The sequence below is a fragment of the Erythrolamprus reginae genome, unplaced genomic scaffold (assembly GCF_031021105.1).
Source record: "Erythrolamprus reginae isolate rEryReg1 unplaced genomic scaffold, rEryReg1.hap1 H_48, whole genome shotgun sequence".
Taxonomy (NCBI): domain Eukaryota; kingdom Metazoa; phylum Chordata; class Lepidosauria; order Squamata; family Dipsadidae; genus Erythrolamprus; species Erythrolamprus reginae.
In genome coordinates, this window is record NW_027248504.1 from 131379 (window position 1) to 150037 (window position 18659).

Genomic DNA, 18659 nt, shown 5'->3' on the forward strand with positions numbered 1-18659 from the left:
GCAAGTTATCGAAGCGTGGAACTCATTACCGGACTCAATCGTGTCAACCCCTAACCCCCAACACTTCTCCCTTAGACTCCCCACGATTGACCTCTCCAGGTTCCTAAGAGGCCAGTAAGGGGCGTATATAAGTGCACTGGTGTGCCTTTCGTCCCATGTCCAATTTCCTTTCCTTTATCTCATATATCATATATATTTTCTTTCTTTCATATATCTTCTCCTCTAAGTTCAATTTTACCCTTATGTATATTACCACATGTCTATTTTCTTCCTATGTATTTGTGTATTGGACAAATGAATAAATAAATAAATTGCGGAGAGGGGCGGCATATAAATCCAATAAATCTAATCTAATCTAATCTAAATAAATAAATAAATAAATAAAATATAAGAAGCACCTTTTTCCTCCCTAAAAGAGGCTGATAATTTAGGTGTGTCTTATACTCTAAACTTAGCTCTCTTTTTTCCCAGCCCTAACTAACTGCTGACGATCTTCCCAGCTCTTACCTTGCAGGCTCTTGCATTGTTACTCTCTGCAAATAATGTTTTCCACGCCCTGAGTCTTTGCAGGTATTTTTTCCATTGCTCTACTTGCTCCGAATAAGTTTCTTTCCAGCCCTAACCAGGTACTAATGATGTTCCCAGCTCTTCCTGGCTTGCAAGCTCTTTCACTGTTACTCTCTGCAAAGAAGAATGTTTTCCAAGCCCTAAGTCTTTGCAGGGTTTTTTCCAATGATCTAACTTGCTCCGAACGTTTCTTTCCAGGTGCTAATGATGTTCCCAGCTGTTCCTGGCTTGCAAGCTCTTTCATTGTTACTCTTTCCAAATAAAGTTTTTTTAAAACCCTAACCAGGGGATAAAATAATGTGCTGGCTAAAAACGCTAGCCAGATGAATACCTGGTAAGCAGAGTCTTTCCCCCCATTTTCCTCCCCCAAAACTAAGGTGCGTCTTATACAATATTTTATTTATTTATTTTATTTTTATTTATTCATTTGTCCAATGCACAAATACATAGGAAGAAAAATAGACGTGTAGTAATATAAATAAGGGTGAAAGTGAACTTAGAGGAGAGGATATATGAAAGGAAGAGAATATATATGATAGGTGAAAGAAAGGAAAGACAATTGGACAGGGGACGAAAGGCACACCAGTGCACTTATGTATGCCCCTTACTGGCCTCTTAGGAACCTGGAGAGGTCAATCGTGGAGAGTCTAAGGGAGAAGTGTTGGGGGTTAGGGGTTGACACTATTGAGTCCGGCAATGAGTTCCATGCTTCGATAACTCGATTGTTGAAATCATATTGTTTACAGTCAAGTTTGCAGCGGTTTGTATTAAGTTTGAATCTGTTGCGTGCTCTTGTGTTGTTGCGGTTGAAGCTGAAGTAGTCATTGACCGGTAGGACGTTGCAGCATATGATCTTGTGGGCAATACTCAAATCGTGTTTTACGCGCCGTAGTTCTAGGCTTTCTAGGCCCAGGATTGTTAGTTTATTTTTGTAGGATATTCTGTTTCAAGTGGAGGAGTGAAGGGCTCTTCTGGTGAAATATCTTTGGACATTTTCAAGGGTGTTGATGTCTGAGATGTGGTGTGGGTTCCAGACAGATGAGCAGTAGTCTAGGATGGGTCTGGCAAAACTTTTGTAGGCTCTTGTGAGTAGTGTGAGATTGCCGGAGCAGAAGCTGCGTAGGATCAGGTTAACAACTCTTTCCCATCAGCCCAGCCTAGAGATTGGCTCAGTCCAGGTGAGTCTCCCTTGGCTCTTAAATTCCTTCTTACAGGCCATCTTTGATTTACATCCATTCTTTTATTGGTTGTTTTGAAGTTACAATGACCCTGAGGGGAAAAAAAAACTCAGGCCTGTTTTTTCCATACTTAACGATGCCTGTGGCGTCCTCGGTGATCCCGTAATCAAACTTTGGATGCTCGGAAACTGACGCATACTCATGACAGTGTCCCAGGGATATGTGATTCCCGCATTTTGCGACTTTCCAGCAGCCTGGTTCTCGTAAGAACCACGTTGCCAGTTTAACCACTGCGTCAATTCGCTTAACGACAGTGGCAAGAAAAGTCATAAGACAGGGCAAAACTCACAACTGCCTGATTTAGGAATAGAAATCGTCCTCTTTTTAAAAAAAAAAATGATTTATTGAATTTTAAAAACAAAAACAAAGAACAAAAGAACAGAGACATTGAACTTTAAATAAATGTGTACAGACATAATAGATGCTAACAAAATGATAATCATTTCAAACTGAGTGTGTTCCACCATGTACCGATACCAGTTTTGTAATGTCCATTTTGTTGCATCCTTCCAGTCTAAAACTATTACTGCTTGGGCACTTTCTGTAGCTGCTTCTTTAATTTCTCTGAAAGCAATGGAAACTGCAGTTTAATGTTTCCAAATGTAAAATAATGCACTTGGGGAGAAGGAATCCTCAATCTGAGTATTGCATTGGCAGTTCTGTGCTAGCAAAAACTTCAGAAGAGAAGGATTTAGGGGTCGTGATTTCTGACAGTCTGAAAATGGGTGAGCAGTGTGGCCGGGCGGTAGGGAAAGCAAGTAGGATGCTTGGCTGCATAGCTAGAGGTACTGTATAACAAGCAGGAAGAGGGAGATTGTGATCCCGCTATATAGAATGCTGGTGAGACCACATTTGGAGTACTGTGTTCAGTTCTGGAGACCTCACCTACAAAAAGATATTGACAAAATTGAACGGGTCCAAAGACGGGCTACAAGAATGGTGGAAGGTCTTAAGCATAAAACGTATCAGGAAAGACTTCATGAACTCAATCTGTAGAGTCTGGAGGACAGAAGGGAAAGGCTGAACATGATCGAATCATTTAAATATGTCAAAGGGTTAAATAAGGTTCAGGAGGGAAGTGTTTTTAATAGGAAAGTGAACACAAGAACAAGGGGACACAAGCTGAAGTTAGTTGGGGGAAAGATCAAAAGCAACATGAGAAAATATAATTTTACTGAAAGAGTGGTAGATCCTTGGAACAAACTCCCAGCAGATGTGGTAGATAAATCCACAGTCACTGAATTTAAACATGCCTGGGATAAACATATATCCATCCTAAGATAAAATACAGAAAATAGTATAAGGGCAGACTAGATGGACCAGGAGGTCTTTTTCTGCCATCAGTCTTCTATGTTTCTATGTTTCTATCCCCCATATCCCGCTAAATACATAATGATTAACTTTAAACTTTCCGTGCCTCTGTGGTCCAATATGCATATTTTTTTAAAAAATAAAGTTTTTTTCCTCTTTATTATCCTGGACTCCTAAAATTATTCTCACAACCCTGTGGTTTGACTCCTGCAGGAATTGATCTGAAGTTCCCGGAAAGGAGAGAGGTCAGTTTGGAAGATCTCTACGGGGGAGAACCCCTTGGTGCAGGAGAACCTTCCAAAAGATGGAGAAGCAAGATGGAGAAACCAGCAGCGTTCAGGATACTGGGGGAGGGGGAGAAAATGTACCCCCAGAAAGTCCAGCCCCGGAGAAAGAGCAGCCAACCGACCAGGGTCAAGTTGAGAAACTAGACCCCTCGGGTGAGTCCCCGGAAGTGAAGGACCACCTAGGGGAACCCAAGGATGATCCACAGACGGCGCTGCGCATCCGACACAGCTTCAGCTGCCCAGCAAAAGTCAGCAGGTAAATGTTCTCCACCACTACTTCCATCGATTCGAGGTCCTTCTGCTATGAGGTCACTCATGCCCTCATCACCTCGAGGTTCGACTACTGTAACGCTCTCTACATGGGGCTACCTTTGAAAAGTGCTCGGAAACTTCAGATCGTGCAGAATGCAGCTGCGAGGTATGCGAGGTTCCCCAGGTATGCCCATGTTACACCAACACTCCGCAGTCTGCATTGGTTGCCGATCAATTTCCGGTCACAATTCAAAGTGTTGGTTATGACCTATAAAGCCCTTCATGGCACCGGACCAGAATACCTCCGGGACCGCCTTCTGCCGCACGAATCCCAGCAACCAGTTAGGTCCCACAGAGTGGGTCTTCTCCGGGTCCCATCAACTAAACAATGCCGCTTGGCGGGACCCAGGGGAAGAGCCTTCTCTGTGGCGGCCCCGACTCTCTGGAACCAGCTCCCCCCAGAGATTAGAACTGCCCCCACCCTCCTTGCCTTTCGTAAACTTCTCAAAACCCACCTTTGTCGTCAGGCATGGGGGAACTGAAACATCTCCCCTGGGCCTATACAATTTGTGTATGGTATGTTTGTAGGTATGTCTGCTTAATAATGGGTTTTTAAAAATATTTTAAATTGTAAATTATTAGATTTGTCATGAACTGTTTTATTGTGTTGTGAACCGCCCCGAGTCTACGGAGAGGGGCGGCATACAAATCTAATAAATAATAATAATAATAATAATAATAATAATAATAATAATAATGATGATGATGAGGTCCACCTGTGCAATGGGGGCACCTTAGGAAATGGACTGGGGGCAGTGTAAGGCTGCAAAAAAATTTGCTACCACACGGTGGGCACGGCTTATTTTGTGGGTGTGGCTTGCCAGCCATGTGGCCATGTGGGAGTGACTTGAAGATCATGTGACCAGGGGGTGGTGGCTTAAAGGTCATGTGACTGTCTTAAAGGTGGCCAACTTGACGTCACTCACATCAATGGTTTGGGTTAGGGTGCCTGGCCTCTCATCCCCTCAAAGAGAGACTATTTCCCTCTCTATTTACTATGACTGAACATCCAAAATATGCTATTTAATTCTATGTATCTATGCCATATGTGTACATACATATTACACTCAGGCACCCAAAAATATAGAATAGAATAGAATTTTTATTGGCCAAGTGTGATTGGACACACAAGGAATTTGTCTTGGTGCATATGCTCTCAGAGTACATAAAATAAAATATACATTTGTCAAGAATCATGTGGTACGACACTTAATGATTGTCATAGGGGTCAAATAAGCAATGAAGAAGCAATATTAATAAAAATCTTAGGATATAAGCAACAAGTTACAATCATACAGTCAACATGGGAGGAAATGGGTGATAGGAATGATGAGAAAAACTAGTAGAATAGAAGTGCAGATTTAGTAGAAAGTCTGACAGTGTTGAGGGAATTATTTGTTTAGCAGAGTGAGGGCGTTCGGGGAAAAACTGTTCTTGTGTCTAGCTGTCTTGGTGTGCAGTGCTCTGTAGCGACGTTTTGAGGGTAGGAGTTGAAACAATTTGTGTCCAGGATGTGAGGGGTCAGTAAATATTTTCCCCGCCCTCTTTTTGACTCGTGCAGTATACATTATCTACTATATAAACTGTATGTGTATGTACACATATATATATACACAAAAGCTCTTCTAAAATTATACACATTCAGCCTCATTTACTGCGATAGGAAAAACATACCCAGCGCCCAGAAGGGGGGGGGGGGGGAGAATAAAAAACATCAAAAATTTTCTATTGGTTCTACATACTTGACCGTACCTGTGCCAGGTCAGAGGATCCAATGAGTGATGGTGTGTTAAATAATAATAATTATTAATAATAATAATTTATTAAATTTGTATGCCACCTCTCTCCGAAGACTTGGAGTGGCTCACAACAGTAATAAACAATATACAAATCCAATATTTAAAAAGCATCTAAAACCCATATCATTAAAAACCATACAACTCAGTCATACCATTCATAAACCATAATAGCCTGGGGATCTCTCAATTTATTTATTTGTTTGTTTGTTTATTTATTTATTTATTTATTTGTATGCTGCCCCTCTCCGTAGACTCAGGGCGGCTCACAACATACAATAGAACAATTCACAACAAATCTAATAAATTTAAAAAACATTTTTAAAAAATCCATAGGTGGGTCTTCAATAACTTACAAAAGGCAAGGAGGGTGGTGGTGGTTTTAATCTCCGGGGGGAGTTGATTCCAGAGGGCCAGGGCCACTACAGACAAGGCTCTTCCCCTGGGGCCCACCAGACGACATTGTTCAGTCGATGAGACCCGGAGAAGGCCAACTCTGTGGGACCTTATTGGCCTCTGGGATTCATGCAGCAGGAGACGGTCCCAAAGGTGTTGGTCTGATGCCATGTAGGGCTTTATAGGTTATTATCAACACTTTGAACTGTGACCGGAAACTAATCGGCAGCCAATGCAGGCCGCGGAGTGTTGGAGAGACGTGGGCGAATCTAGGAAGCCCCACAATTGCTCTTGCGGCCGCGTTCTGCAGGATCTGGAGTTTCCGAACACTCTTCAAAAGTAGCCTCATGTAGAGAGCATTACAATAGTCGAGTCTCGAGGTGATGAGGGCATGAGTGACTGTGAGCAGTGACTCCCTGTCCAAATAGGGCCGCAACTGGTGCACCAGGCGAACCTGAGCAAACGCCCTCCTCACCACAGATGAAAGATGGTGCTCTAATGTTAGCTGTGAATCAAGGAGGACGCCCAAGAACAATGAGTCTTGGGAACTCCACCACCAACTGGCTACCTCCTTGAGCAACACAGTCAGGGCTGTTGACACACAGCTGAGCCTGCGTAGGTTAAGAGTCTCTTTGGCTATAATAGCCACTCCTCCCTCCCATTCCCTGGAGTCACGGCTGGTGCCACACCTGAAACCCGGCTGGGCACATCTCAGAGAGAGGAACTTCTCAGTAACACAGACCAGGTCGGCCTCCTCTTCCAGGAGTAAATCCTGGTTGAGGAGAGCTTTGTTAACAACTGACCTGGCATTAAGCAGCAACAGCTTGAGTCCAGGGTCCAGATTTTACCTATCACCAGTACCCCTGGTCGGGCTCATGGGGCCAGAACAAAGGATCGCTTTTAAGCAGCGAGGGCTTGTTCCCCGTGTGCGGCCTACCCCATGGCTCCCACCTAATCCGCCTCTTCCCAGCAAAACTGGAATACTCTGGCCCTCTACCTGTCCAGAGATGGACAAACCCCCACCCTCCTGGCCCCTCTGTCATCTGGCAAGCTGGTCATCTCACCCCTATCCCTCATCCAATCATTCATCCCATTCAAATGGCAATAAGAGCCAGAAAGCACCATTCGGAGAGTCTTTGCAAAGGGGTGGCATATAAGTCTAATAAATTATTATTATTATTATTATTATTATTATTATTATTATTATTATTATTATTGTAATCTTGTAATCTTATTATTGTGTTAAGAGATATTGACTGATTTTAATGTGTATGAGTGGACTGTTTAACTTGACTGTGCTATTTCTAAAAGTAAACACTATTTTATATACTTTAGTGTATCTGCTTTGTGCATGTGCCTCCTTGATAATGCAGGGGCTGCTCTGCCCACTCCTTAACATGCTCTCCCTGTTACAGTTTAGCAGATATTCCAGAAGAGACCTCGATAGACCCCAGCACCCAGAGTCCAGAAGACCCTGCAGCTGCTCCTCCGTCTACCCAAGAGCCCGTGTCCGGAGAGGCCCCCAAACAAGAGGAGAAGGAGAAGGAGAAGGAGGAAGGGGCTCCTGAGCAAGTCCCAGAGCCGTCAGCAGAAGCCCCCAGCCCCGCTGCCCAAGAGAGTGACAGGACTTTGCCTGAAGAGCCCCCCTCTCCTGTTTCTGATGCTGCAGGGAGCCCTCCGTCCCCTGAAAGCAAAGATACCACCGACTCTGCGGAGCCGGGCTGCAGCCCCTACCTCACTCCAGATTTTGGCAAAGAAGACCCTTCCCTCATCTTGGGTAAGCTTGTCAGGAAAATGCTGGTTTCAGGCCCTGGCTTAGGGCGGAAACTCTGATGGAACGCGACCGTGTCCCTTTGCAAGTTGCTAGTCCTCATGACGGTGCATGAAGCCGTCCTGTCCTTAACAACCACAATTTGCACCGAAATTTCTGATTGCTAAGCGAGGCGCTTGTTTTGATGAAGGTTGAGGTATCTTGCAGATCTTATAATGCATGATTGTTGCTACTTTTGTTGTGCCATTGCTTGAGGGTCAGTCTGGGCGATCTTCTGCCGACGGCTTACCAGGTGGTCCATTGTTTTGTTGGCTTCCTTGCGGAGATCAACATTGTCTGTCTGTTGCTGCCTTCTCAATTCTGGCTTTGAGTGCATTTGTTCTTAAGACTTGTTCTTGTGTAGAAATATAACTATGGAATATATACAGTATAATATATAACAAATAGATAGACAGACATGATAGAGCAGTGATGGTGAACCTATGGCACGGGTGCCACATGTTGCACATGGAGCCATATCGGCTGGCACGCGAACCGTTGCTCTAACTCACCTCCAATGTGCATGTGAGTGCTGGCCAACTGATTTTTGGCTTGCACAAAGGCTCTGGGAGGGCATTTTTGGCATCCAGAGAGCCTCCAGGGGGATGGGGGAAGGTGTTTTTACCCTCCCTCAGCTCCAGGGAAGCCTTTGGAGCGTGAAACACAAGCCTACTGGGCCCACCAGAAGCTGGGAAACTGGTGATTTCCAGCCGCCAGAGAGCCTCCAGGGGGCGGGGGAAGCTGTTTTCGCCCTCCTCCAGCATTGAATTATGGGTGGGGGCACTCACACATGCGTGATAGCGCACGCCTACACTCTTTCGGCACCTGAGGGGAAAAGGTTTCGCCATCATTGTGATAGAGAGAGAGAGATTGGAGAGTTGGAGAAGAAACCGAGCGCGCACCTCTCTGGCATTGGGGGGAAAAGAGCTCTGCTTCCAGTATAAGAAGCAGCCTGAAAGCAGAACAGGCAAGTTGCTTAGCTCTCTTCCCTTGTCTTACTGTTTTTATGCTTTCAAAAATGGGAACGATAATAAATTGATAGAAGTGGCGGACTGGGAAGCAATACACAAATAGTAAAAGGTAAAAGTCTGAGGTAAAAATCTGAGGTAAAAGTCTGAGGTAAAAGTCTGAGGTAAAAGTCTGAGGTAAAAATCTGAGGTAAAAGTCTGAGGTAAAAATCTGAGGTAAAAGTCTGAGGTAAAAGTTGAGGTAAAAGTCTGTGGAGATTTTTCAGTCGTCCGTCATCCGTTTCTCCCCCACTCCATGGTGTCCCGCTTTACCAAAGTTATAATCTGGTCACCTTAATCTAGGCTCACTCACAACAATACTAGTTGCCAAGGGCCAAATTTTGATCCCCTGACCATGTGAATGGTACAGTGGTAAGCAAGTGGGTTTTTTTTTCATGGCTGTGTTAGCTTTGAATGGTCAGAGGCCAACAGAGAGATTTCTCATTGCTTCACCAGATTTTGCTTCCTGTGCATGCGCAGAAGCAAAATCTCGGTGGGACGCACCCGCCAGTAACCCAGAACTGCGCGTGCATCATACCGGTAGCAGCGGTAAGTAGGAACCCCTGCCTGGCTATGATGATGCCTTTAGTAAACGGGGGAAGTCAGACTCACTTAACAGATGCATTGATTGATTGATTGATTGATTGATTGATTGATCGATCTATCGATCTATCGATCTATTTATTAGATTTGTATGCCGCCCCTCTCCATAGACTCGGGGCGGCTCACAACACAATAAAACAGTTCATAACGAATCTAATAATTTACAATTTAAAATATTTAAAAAACCCCATTATTAAGCAGACAAACATACCATACATAAATTGTATAGGCCCGGGGGAGATATCTCAGTTCCCCCATGCCTGACGGCAAAGGTGGGCTTTGAGGAGTTTACGAAAGGCAAGGAGGGTGGGGGCAGTTCTAATCTCTGGGGGGAGCTGGTTCCAGAGAGTCGGGGCCGCCACAGAGAAGGCTCTTCCCCTGGGTCCCGCCAAGCGACATTGTTTAGTTGACGGGACCCGGAGAAGGCCGACTCTGTGGGACCTAATCGGTCGCTGGGATTCATGCAGCAGAAGGCGGTCCCGGAGATATTCTGGTCCGGTGCCATGAAGGGCTTTATAGGTCATAACCAACACTTTGAATTGTGACCGGAAATTGATCAGCAACCAATGCAGACTGCAGAGTGTTGGTGTAACATGGGCATATTTAGGGAAGCCCATGACTGCTCTCGCAGCTTCATTCTGCATGACCTGAAGTTTCCTTCACAACTACAGTATTTCTCGAAGTATAAGATATAAAAGAGGCTGAAAATTTGAGTGCGTCTTATGCTCCAGATGTAGCTTTTTCTGAAGGCTTTTTTCAGCCCTAATGAGGCGCTAATGATCTTCCCGGCTTTTACCAGGTTACACACTTTTTTTCATTACTACTCACTCCAAATAAGGTTTTTTTCCCCAATCCTTAATCTTTGCAGGATTTTTCTCATTGCTACTCACTTCAAAGAAGGTTTTTTTTTCCCACCACTAAATCTTTGCAGGCTTTTTCTCACTGCTACTCACTCCAAATAAGGTTTTTTTCCAGCCTTAATTATTTGCAGGCTTTTTCTCATTGCTACTCACTCCAAAGAAGGTTTTTCCCCAGCTCTAAATCTTTGCAGGCTTTTTCTCACTGCTACTCACTCCAAATAAAGTCTTTTTCCAGTCCTTACCCTTTGCAGGCTTTTTTCTCATTGCTACTCACTCCGAATAAGGTTTTTTTTCCCACCACTAAATCTTTGCAGGCTTTTTAAAATTATTACTCCCTCCAAATAATGTTTTATTTTTCAGTTCTAAGTCTTTGCAGGCTTGTTTTCATTGCTACTTGCTCCGAATAAAGTTTTCCCCTAGCCCTAACCAGGGGATAAAATAATGTGCTGAAGCTGACCAGACTAAGAACACTAACCAGTTGAGAATACCTGGTAGGCAGATTCTTCTATCAGAGCTGCAATTTTCAGAAACTAGCCTGTTTGTGCCCAAGCAGCAAACCAGTCCAGCCAGCCCAACAACCCAACCAGCCAGCCAGCCACAGACCAGTAGAGGAGTTGAAGTATTCAATGAAACACAGCAGCAGTAGGAAGTTGTGGAAATATATTTACTTTTTTATACTACTACTACTGCTACTACTACTACTACTACTGCTGCTGCTGCTGCTGCAACGCTCTCTACGTGGGGCTACCTTTGAAAAGTGTTCGGAAACTTCAGATCGTGCAGAATGAGGCCGTGAGAGCCATCGTGGGGCTCCCTAGATTCGCCCACGTTTCTGCAACACTCCATAGCCACTCACAATTCAAAGTGTTGGTAATGAACTTTAAAGCCCTACAGGACATTGGGCCAGAATACATCCGGAACCGCCTTCTACCACACGAATCCCAGCAGCCGATAAGGTCCCACAGAGTTGGCGGTCCCCCAGGTCCTGTCGACCAAACAATGTCGTTTGGCGGGCCCCAGGGGAAGAGCCTTCTCTGTGGCGGCCCCCGGCCCTCTGGAATCAACTCCCTCCAGAGATTAGAACGGCCCCCACCCTCCTTGTCTTTCGCAAATTACTCAAGACCCACCTTTATCGCCAGGCATGGGAGAGTTAAGATATTCCTTCCCCCTAGGCATTACAAGTTATGCATGGTATGTTTGTGTGTATGTTTGGTTTTTATAATAAGGGTTTTTAGTTGTTTTATTAATTGGATTGTACATGCTGTTTTTATTGTTGTTGTTAGCTGCCCCGAGTCTGCGGAGAGGGGCGGCATACAAATCCAATAAAATAATAATAATAATAATAATAATAATAATAATAATAATAATAATAATACTATACATACAATAAACTAGTCTCTTACTAGTACCTTGCTACAACTATCTTAGTTCAATAACTCAATAACTCACGGGAACCAACTTATACAGCATTACAGCTTCTTCAAAGCTCACGTCTCATGAACAGCAACAGCAACACAGCTCACAGCAAACAGACAGAGAGAAAAGAGCAGGGAGCTCTTGCCTAATTAAATACTTTTCATATAATTGCTAGGTTGCTGCACGCTCCACTGCCTCTGAGTGACTCAGCATTCTTAACTGAGGCCTACTTTCTCCAATTATCTAGGGATTTTTAATTCCTGACATCTTCCCCCTATTTTTCTCCCCCAAAACTAAGGTGAAGCGTTATACTCTGAAAAATATGGTGCCTGTATTGTGAATAATTCTAGGCCAATCTCCAAACATTAGAGGTTCGAGCAAAGGAGCAGAATTGTGGTCCCGGGACGAAATATTATCTAGCCCTCCATGAAATGGAGTTTAACACCCCTTTTCTAGACTTGGTAAAAAGAGGAGGAAATTTCTTGCACCACGTCCTTAATTTGGAATGGTCGCTAAGTGAGGACCACCAGTAGTGATGCAGAGGAGTTCACAGTGTCAGGCCAGGGATGCCCAGTGGTCCACCACTGGTCTGTGGGCTGTTTGCAACTGGGCTGCGCGAGCGACTGTTCATTCATGCACAAGTTTGCGCTCACAGCTTGGTTTTCATGATGAGTCCACTTGTTACCCCCTCTCCCCCCCCAGCACACCAGGCTGTCGTCTGGGCTGCCAGAGGAGCCTTTCGGTGGCACTTGAGGAGGCTTTGGCAGTCCAGAGTGAACGAAGCATTTTCCTTTCTCTGGGCGCTTGGAAAGGGAATAAACCACTTCGCTGTGGTGACTCCCTCGCACTGCCTCCCGTACACCCAGAGCGTCTGGGCACGAAAAAGGCAAAAGGGGGCGCTTTGCCCCAGCCGGATCAACTCGGCTTCAGCCAAACCGAGGAGTCACCACAGTGAAGGAAAGACGTCGGCTACAAAGTGAGTGAGCGAGAGGAGAGGGGAGCCCTTCAGCATGGGAAGGAAGAGGAAGCAGGCAGCAGCAGCTGCCTTTCTGTCAAAGGAGCGGGAGGTTCCCCCTTCTCGCCCGCCTGGGTTTCTCTCTCTGGCGCAGTGTATGGGAAGCAGCCTCACGCCGGGTGTAATGGGAGGCGCGTGCTCCTCTTCGCCGTCTCAGAGTCCCTCTTTTTTTTTAAGCCTTAAAGTTTTGGATTTTTTGGATTCCCCCTCACCTCATCTTCTTCCTTCGGCAGTGACTGTCCTCCTTCTCCTCTTCCTCTTCCTCCTCCTCCCACCCAAATTCTGAGCTTTTATTTCTTTCCCTAGTGGGTTTGCACACATTATTTGCTTTTACATTGATTCCTATGGGAAAAATTGCTTCTACTTAAGAACGTTTCTACTTAAGAACCTGGTCACGGAACGAATTAAGTTTTTTAGTAGTGGTTAGCAAAAACTTCAGAAGAAAAGGATTTAGGGGTAGTGATTTCTGACAGTCTCAAAATGGGTGAACAGTGCAGTCAGGCAGTAGGGAAAGCAAGTAGGATGCTTGGCTGCATAGCTAGAGGTATAACAAGCAGGAAGAGGGAGATTATGATCCCCCTATACAGAGCGCTGGTGAGACCACATTTGGAATAATACTGTGTTCAGTTCTGGAGACCTCACCTACAAAAAGATATTGATAAAATTGAACGGGTCCAAAGACGGGCTACAAGAATGGTGGAAGGTCTTAAGCATAATGAACTCAATCTGTATAGTCTGGAGGACAGAAGGAAAAGGGGGGACATGATTGAAACATTTAAATATATTAAAGGGTTAAATAAGGTCCAAGAGGGAAGTGTTTTTAAATAGGAAAGTGAACACAAGAACAAGGGGACACAATCTGAAGTTTAGTTGGGGGGAAAGATCAAAAGCAACAGGGGAAAATATTATTTGACTGAAAGGGTAGTAGATCCTTGGAACAAACTTCCAGCAGACGTGGTAGATAAATCCACAGTAACCGAATTTAAACATGCCTGGAATAAACATAGATCCATCCTAAGATAAAAATACAGGAAATAGTATAAGGGCAGACTAGATGGACCATGAGGTCTTTTTCTGCCGTCAGTCTTCTATGTTTCTTTAGTAGTGGTACCACTATATATTTATTTAACTCCAAATTCATACATATACCAATGCATATACTATACAATCATATCTTTGACATTTATTATCACATCTTTCTGGCTAATTCTTTTATATTCATGTCAACATCTCTATCACATTTACAAATTATCAGTCTGTTTGTGTTTCTCTCTCTCTCATCTACTTCCTTCCCTTTTCTCCATCCTTCCTTCCTTCCTCTCTCCACCCCCATCTCTACCTTTCTTCTTTTGGGGTGTGTGTGTATTTTTTTTCTCCAAACAAGCTTCTTCAATACATTTTAAAATATTTGCATATTATAATAAAAACAGTATCGAGTTAGTAAATTATTTATAATTAATCTCCTCCAAAATTATTAGTTCCCAATTAATTACTTCTGGTGCCAATCCAGGCCCCCCAACCTAGACCTCTAATTTTGCAATCTAGATATCTATATTTTCATCTAATTGAATTCAAACTTAATTTCCTTTAAACCTTATTGAATTAATATCCTTCTCCTTAAGTAATTCAGGTATGTCAGAGTGCTTATTCCTCCTTCTTATGTATTCTCCAAAACCCTTACAAAAAAAGAAGACTTTATCAACTACAAACAATAAAAAAGGAAAATTGTAAACTCTATTATTATAACAATATTATACAATGTTTATATTATATACCTTTCTCAAACTACTTCCTCTTTCCCCCTCTAAACCGTCCCTTGAGTGATGTTAGTTCTGATAATTTTTATTTTTATTTTTTAATACTTTTTATTGAAGTATAGTATTTATATTATTAAAAACAAAACATTAAAAAACATTGAAAACATACAATAGAACATACAAGAAAAAGAAAAGAATAAAGAAACGAGAAGAGATAAATTTTATATTACAAACTGATAACATATTACTAACCAATTACAAGTCCAATAAATAATAATAATAATAATAATAATAATAATAATAATAATAATAATGGGAAACTAAAAGAATAATAATAATAATAATAATAATAATAATAATAATAATTATTATATTATTATTATTATTATTACAGTATTATTATTCTTTTAGTTTCCCATTTCTTTTAGTATTGTAATATTTTACAATATTTATCATATTGTATGGCACCAGACCAGGGTATCTACGAGACCGCCTTCTGCCACACAAATCCCAGCAACCAGTTAGGTCCCACAGAGTTGGTCTCCTCTGAGTTCCGTCAACTAAACAATGTCATTTGGCGGGACCCAGGGGAAGAGCCTTCTCTGTGGCGGCTCCGACCCTCTGGAATCAGCTCCCTCCAGAGATTAGAACTGCCCCCACCCCTCCTTGCCTTTCGTAAACTCCTTAAAACCCACCTCTGTCGTCAAGCGTGGGGGAACTGAAACATCTCCCCCTGCCTATGTAGTTTTTTGTGTATGATATGACTGTATGTATGTTTTTATATATTGGGGTTTCTTGTTTTTTTAGACTTTTTAAATGTATTATTGTTATTTTAGATTCTAACTATTAGATTTGTCATTATATATTGTTTTTATGATTGCTGTAAGCCGCGGCGGAGAGGGGCGGCATACAAATCTAATAAATAATGATAATAATAATAATAATAATAATAATAATAATAATAATAATAATAATAATAATAATTTATAGGGACCTCTGAGTTAGACCACTTCTTTCCACTCCTCCTAAACTGTGGTCCATTGGAAGCAAGAAATTAGGAAGGGAAGGAACGAAAGAAGGAAGGAGAAAGGAAGGAGGAAGGAAAGAGGAAGGGAGGGAGGGAGAAAGGAAGGAGGGAGGGAGGGGGAGGGAAGGAAGGAAGTGAAGGAAGGAAAGAAGGAAGGAGAAAGGAAGAGAAGGAAGGAGGAAGGAAAGAGGAAGGGAGGGAGAGAGAAAGAAAGGAGGGAGGGAGGGGGATGGAAAGAAGGAAGGAAGGAAGGAAGGAGGGAGGGGAGGGAAGGAAGGAAGGAAGGAAAGGAAAAGAAGGACAGACAAATCACTGAAAGTTTTAAAGAAGAGATTGGAAAACCATTTGTCTGGAATTCCAGAGTGCTCAAGCAGAGGGCTGGACTAGAGGACCTCCAAGGTCCCTTCCAATGATTCTACAATCCATTTGCCGCCACCTGGTTCCTTGCCAGGTTTAATCCTGAGCCCAATGCAATCAACTGTGGGTGCTGCTGGCAAGCCCAGTCGCAACTTTCCCTCTGTGGCCCATAGATGTCACTCTCTGCGCATGGATGTGCATTGAAACCCTGTTTCGGAGCAGAAATGGGAGGCTTTCTCTTTCAAAGACCTCCTCTCTCTCTCTCTTTCAGATGACACGCCCCCTCCACCTGCGCCCTTCGCCCATCGCATCGTCACACTGAGGACTGGAGACTTTAAAGATACTTACAAGCTGAACACCAAGGAAGTCCTAGGAGGGTAAGGAAAGAGAGTAGGTTGGATCTGCGGGAGAAATGTCCCGAGAGCAAGAAGAATTCGTCGGTGGGAGGATTGGCCTCCAGATGTGGTGGAGGGGGTCCATCACCAATTCCAGAAGAGATGGACAGCCATTGGTCCACAATGGGGAAAGGAAGAGGAGGGCAAAAGTTTGGGAACTTTAAGACTTGCGGACTTCAACTCCCAGAATTCCCCAGCAGTGCATACATGAAGTCCACAAGTTTTAAAGTTCCAATGTTGGACACCCCCAGGATAGGGCCTCCTGCTCAAGCAATGGGTTAGCTATCAGGCCTCAAAGGTCCCTTCCGATCGTACGTTTCTACTTCCTTCCTTCCTTCCCCCTCCTTTCCTTCCTCTTTCTTCTTCTCTTCCTTTCATTTTTCTCTTCCTCCCCTCCTCCCCACCCCTCCCTTCCCCCTCCCTCCCTTCTTTCCCTCGTTTCCTTCCTTCCATTTCTCCTCCTCCCTCCCTCCTTCTTCCTTCCTTCCTTCCTTCTCTCCCTCCTTCTCTTTCTTATTTTCTTCCTTCCATCTTTCTCTCCCTCCCCATCCTCCTCCTTCCTCCTTCTGTTCCTTTTCTTCCTCCCTCCTCCCTCCTCCCTTCCTCCCCCTCCATCTCTTTCTTCTTCTTCCTTCCATCTTTCTCTCCCATCCATCCATCCCTCTGCCTCTCCCCTCCTTCTCTTTCTTCTTTTCTTCTTCCTCCTCCCTCCCTCCCTCTCTCTCTCCTTCCTTCTCTTCCTTCTTTTCTTCTTTCCATCTTTCCCCTCCTCCCTTCCTCCTTCCATCTTTCCCTCCCTTCTCTCCAGAGTGAATCAGGGTGTCTTACAATATCCTAAAAACCCAAATATAAGAAACATCCATATATTAGCCGAGATTTCGGCTCAGGACAGTTTCCGCCCTCGTGTCTCCAGGGGGAAGTTTGGAGAGGTCCGTACGTGTACGGTGAAGGACACGGACCTCAAGCTGGCGGTGAAGATCATCAAGAAGCACAGCCCCAAAGACACGGTAGGCGGGGGAGACCTGGGAGGTGTTACTTGAGGGAGGACAGAAGTGGTTTCCTACCGGTTCAGGACTGGTTCAATAGAACTGTTAGTAACTTGGCGGACTGGGTCGCTGGAACTTGCCAGGCCCACCCACCTCCTCCTCTTTGATGCCTACGACGCCGCTTTTCTCCGGCAGGAAACAGCCAAAGAGGAAATCGACGTGATGAATCAGCTCAACCACCGCAACTTGATCCAACTCTACGACGCCATCGAGACGCCCCGAGAGATCATGCTCTTCATGGAATTGTAAGTTGGGGGAGGCAAAGGGGGGAGGGCACTGGGGGGGGTCAGAGGCAGAGCCCCCATCTCACACGTACATGTGGTCCTTGACTTATGACCACAATTGAAACCCAACATGGACATTTGCTAAGAGAGACCGTGGTTAAGGGATTCTAGGCTCCATTTGTTTTACCACCTTTCTTATCACCGCTGTTAAAGCAAGTCACATCATCATCAATAATAATAATAATAATAATAATAATAATAATAATAATAATAATAATAATAATAATTTATTAGATTTGTATGCCGCCCCTCTCTGAAGACTTGGGGCAGCTCACAACATAGCAATAATACAATACATTACAAATCTAATAATAAAATTTAAACAGTCAATTTAAAAAACATTAATATAACATAATCAATGTCATAAAATCACCAACTACACAATCGTACACATTCAACCCAGTTAATCATACAACAGAGGTCAGAAAACACAACAAAAGGGGGAGGTAATCATCCCCACGCCTGGCGACAGAGGTGAGTCTTCAGCATTGTATGGAAGGCAAGGAGGGTGGGGGGCTGTTCGAATCTCTGGAGGGAGTTGATTCCAGAGAGCTGGGGCCCGCCACAGAGAAGGCTCTTCCCCTGGGCCCTGCCAACCGACATTGTTTAGTCAACGGGACCTGGAGAAGGCCGACTCTGTGGGACCTAATCGGCCACTGGGATTCATGCGGCAGAAGGCAGTCCCTGGAGGTATTCTGGTCCAATGCCATGTATTGTTATTATTATTATCATCATCATCATCATCATCATGGTTGGTATGTCTTGGTATAGCTAGGCTATGAGACCTTTGACATACACTGAGCAGAGAATTTTAACAGAGTGTGGATGTGTGGTAAAGCCAAAGAAAAAAAGACACAGACTTAGTTACGCTTAATAAGTACTATTTACATATATACAAAATAGAAACAATCCATAACCAGCACTAAGCCATCCAATATAATAAGCACTAAGCAAATACACTCCCCCCTCAAGGCAAAGCAAAAGCGAATGAGCGTTAAAGCATCATTGAGGGAAGGAGTACTGGCGCCCTCTTATGGCGAACCAGCCCAAAATATTTAAAGTGATAGTACAAGAGACTACAATAGGTAGTTTACAATGGCAAACCCTAACAACCATGTACCTTGTACTAACAACCATCATCATCATCATCATCATTATTATTATTGTTATTATTA

At 43.8% G+C, this 18659-nt stretch overlaps 1 protein-coding gene across 1 annotated transcript in view; it reads left to right on the top strand.

Annotated features, from left to right (window-relative positions):
• The first annotated feature begins 3420 nt into the window (after positions 1-3420).
• LOC139155708 (myosin light chain kinase 2, skeletal/cardiac muscle-like) overlaps positions 3421-18659 on the top strand; it is a 29703-nt gene continuing 14464 nt past the window's right edge. Inside the window, exons 1-5 of the mRNA XM_070730962.1 lie at positions 3421-3659; positions 7323-7684; positions 16031-16136; positions 17068-17161; positions 17336-17445. Coding sequence (XP_070587063.1) covers positions 3421-3659; positions 7323-7684; positions 16031-16136; positions 17068-17161; positions 17336-17445 — 911 coding nt within the window. The remainder of the gene's footprint in view (positions 3660-7322; positions 7685-16030; positions 16137-17067; positions 17162-17335; positions 17446-18659) is intronic.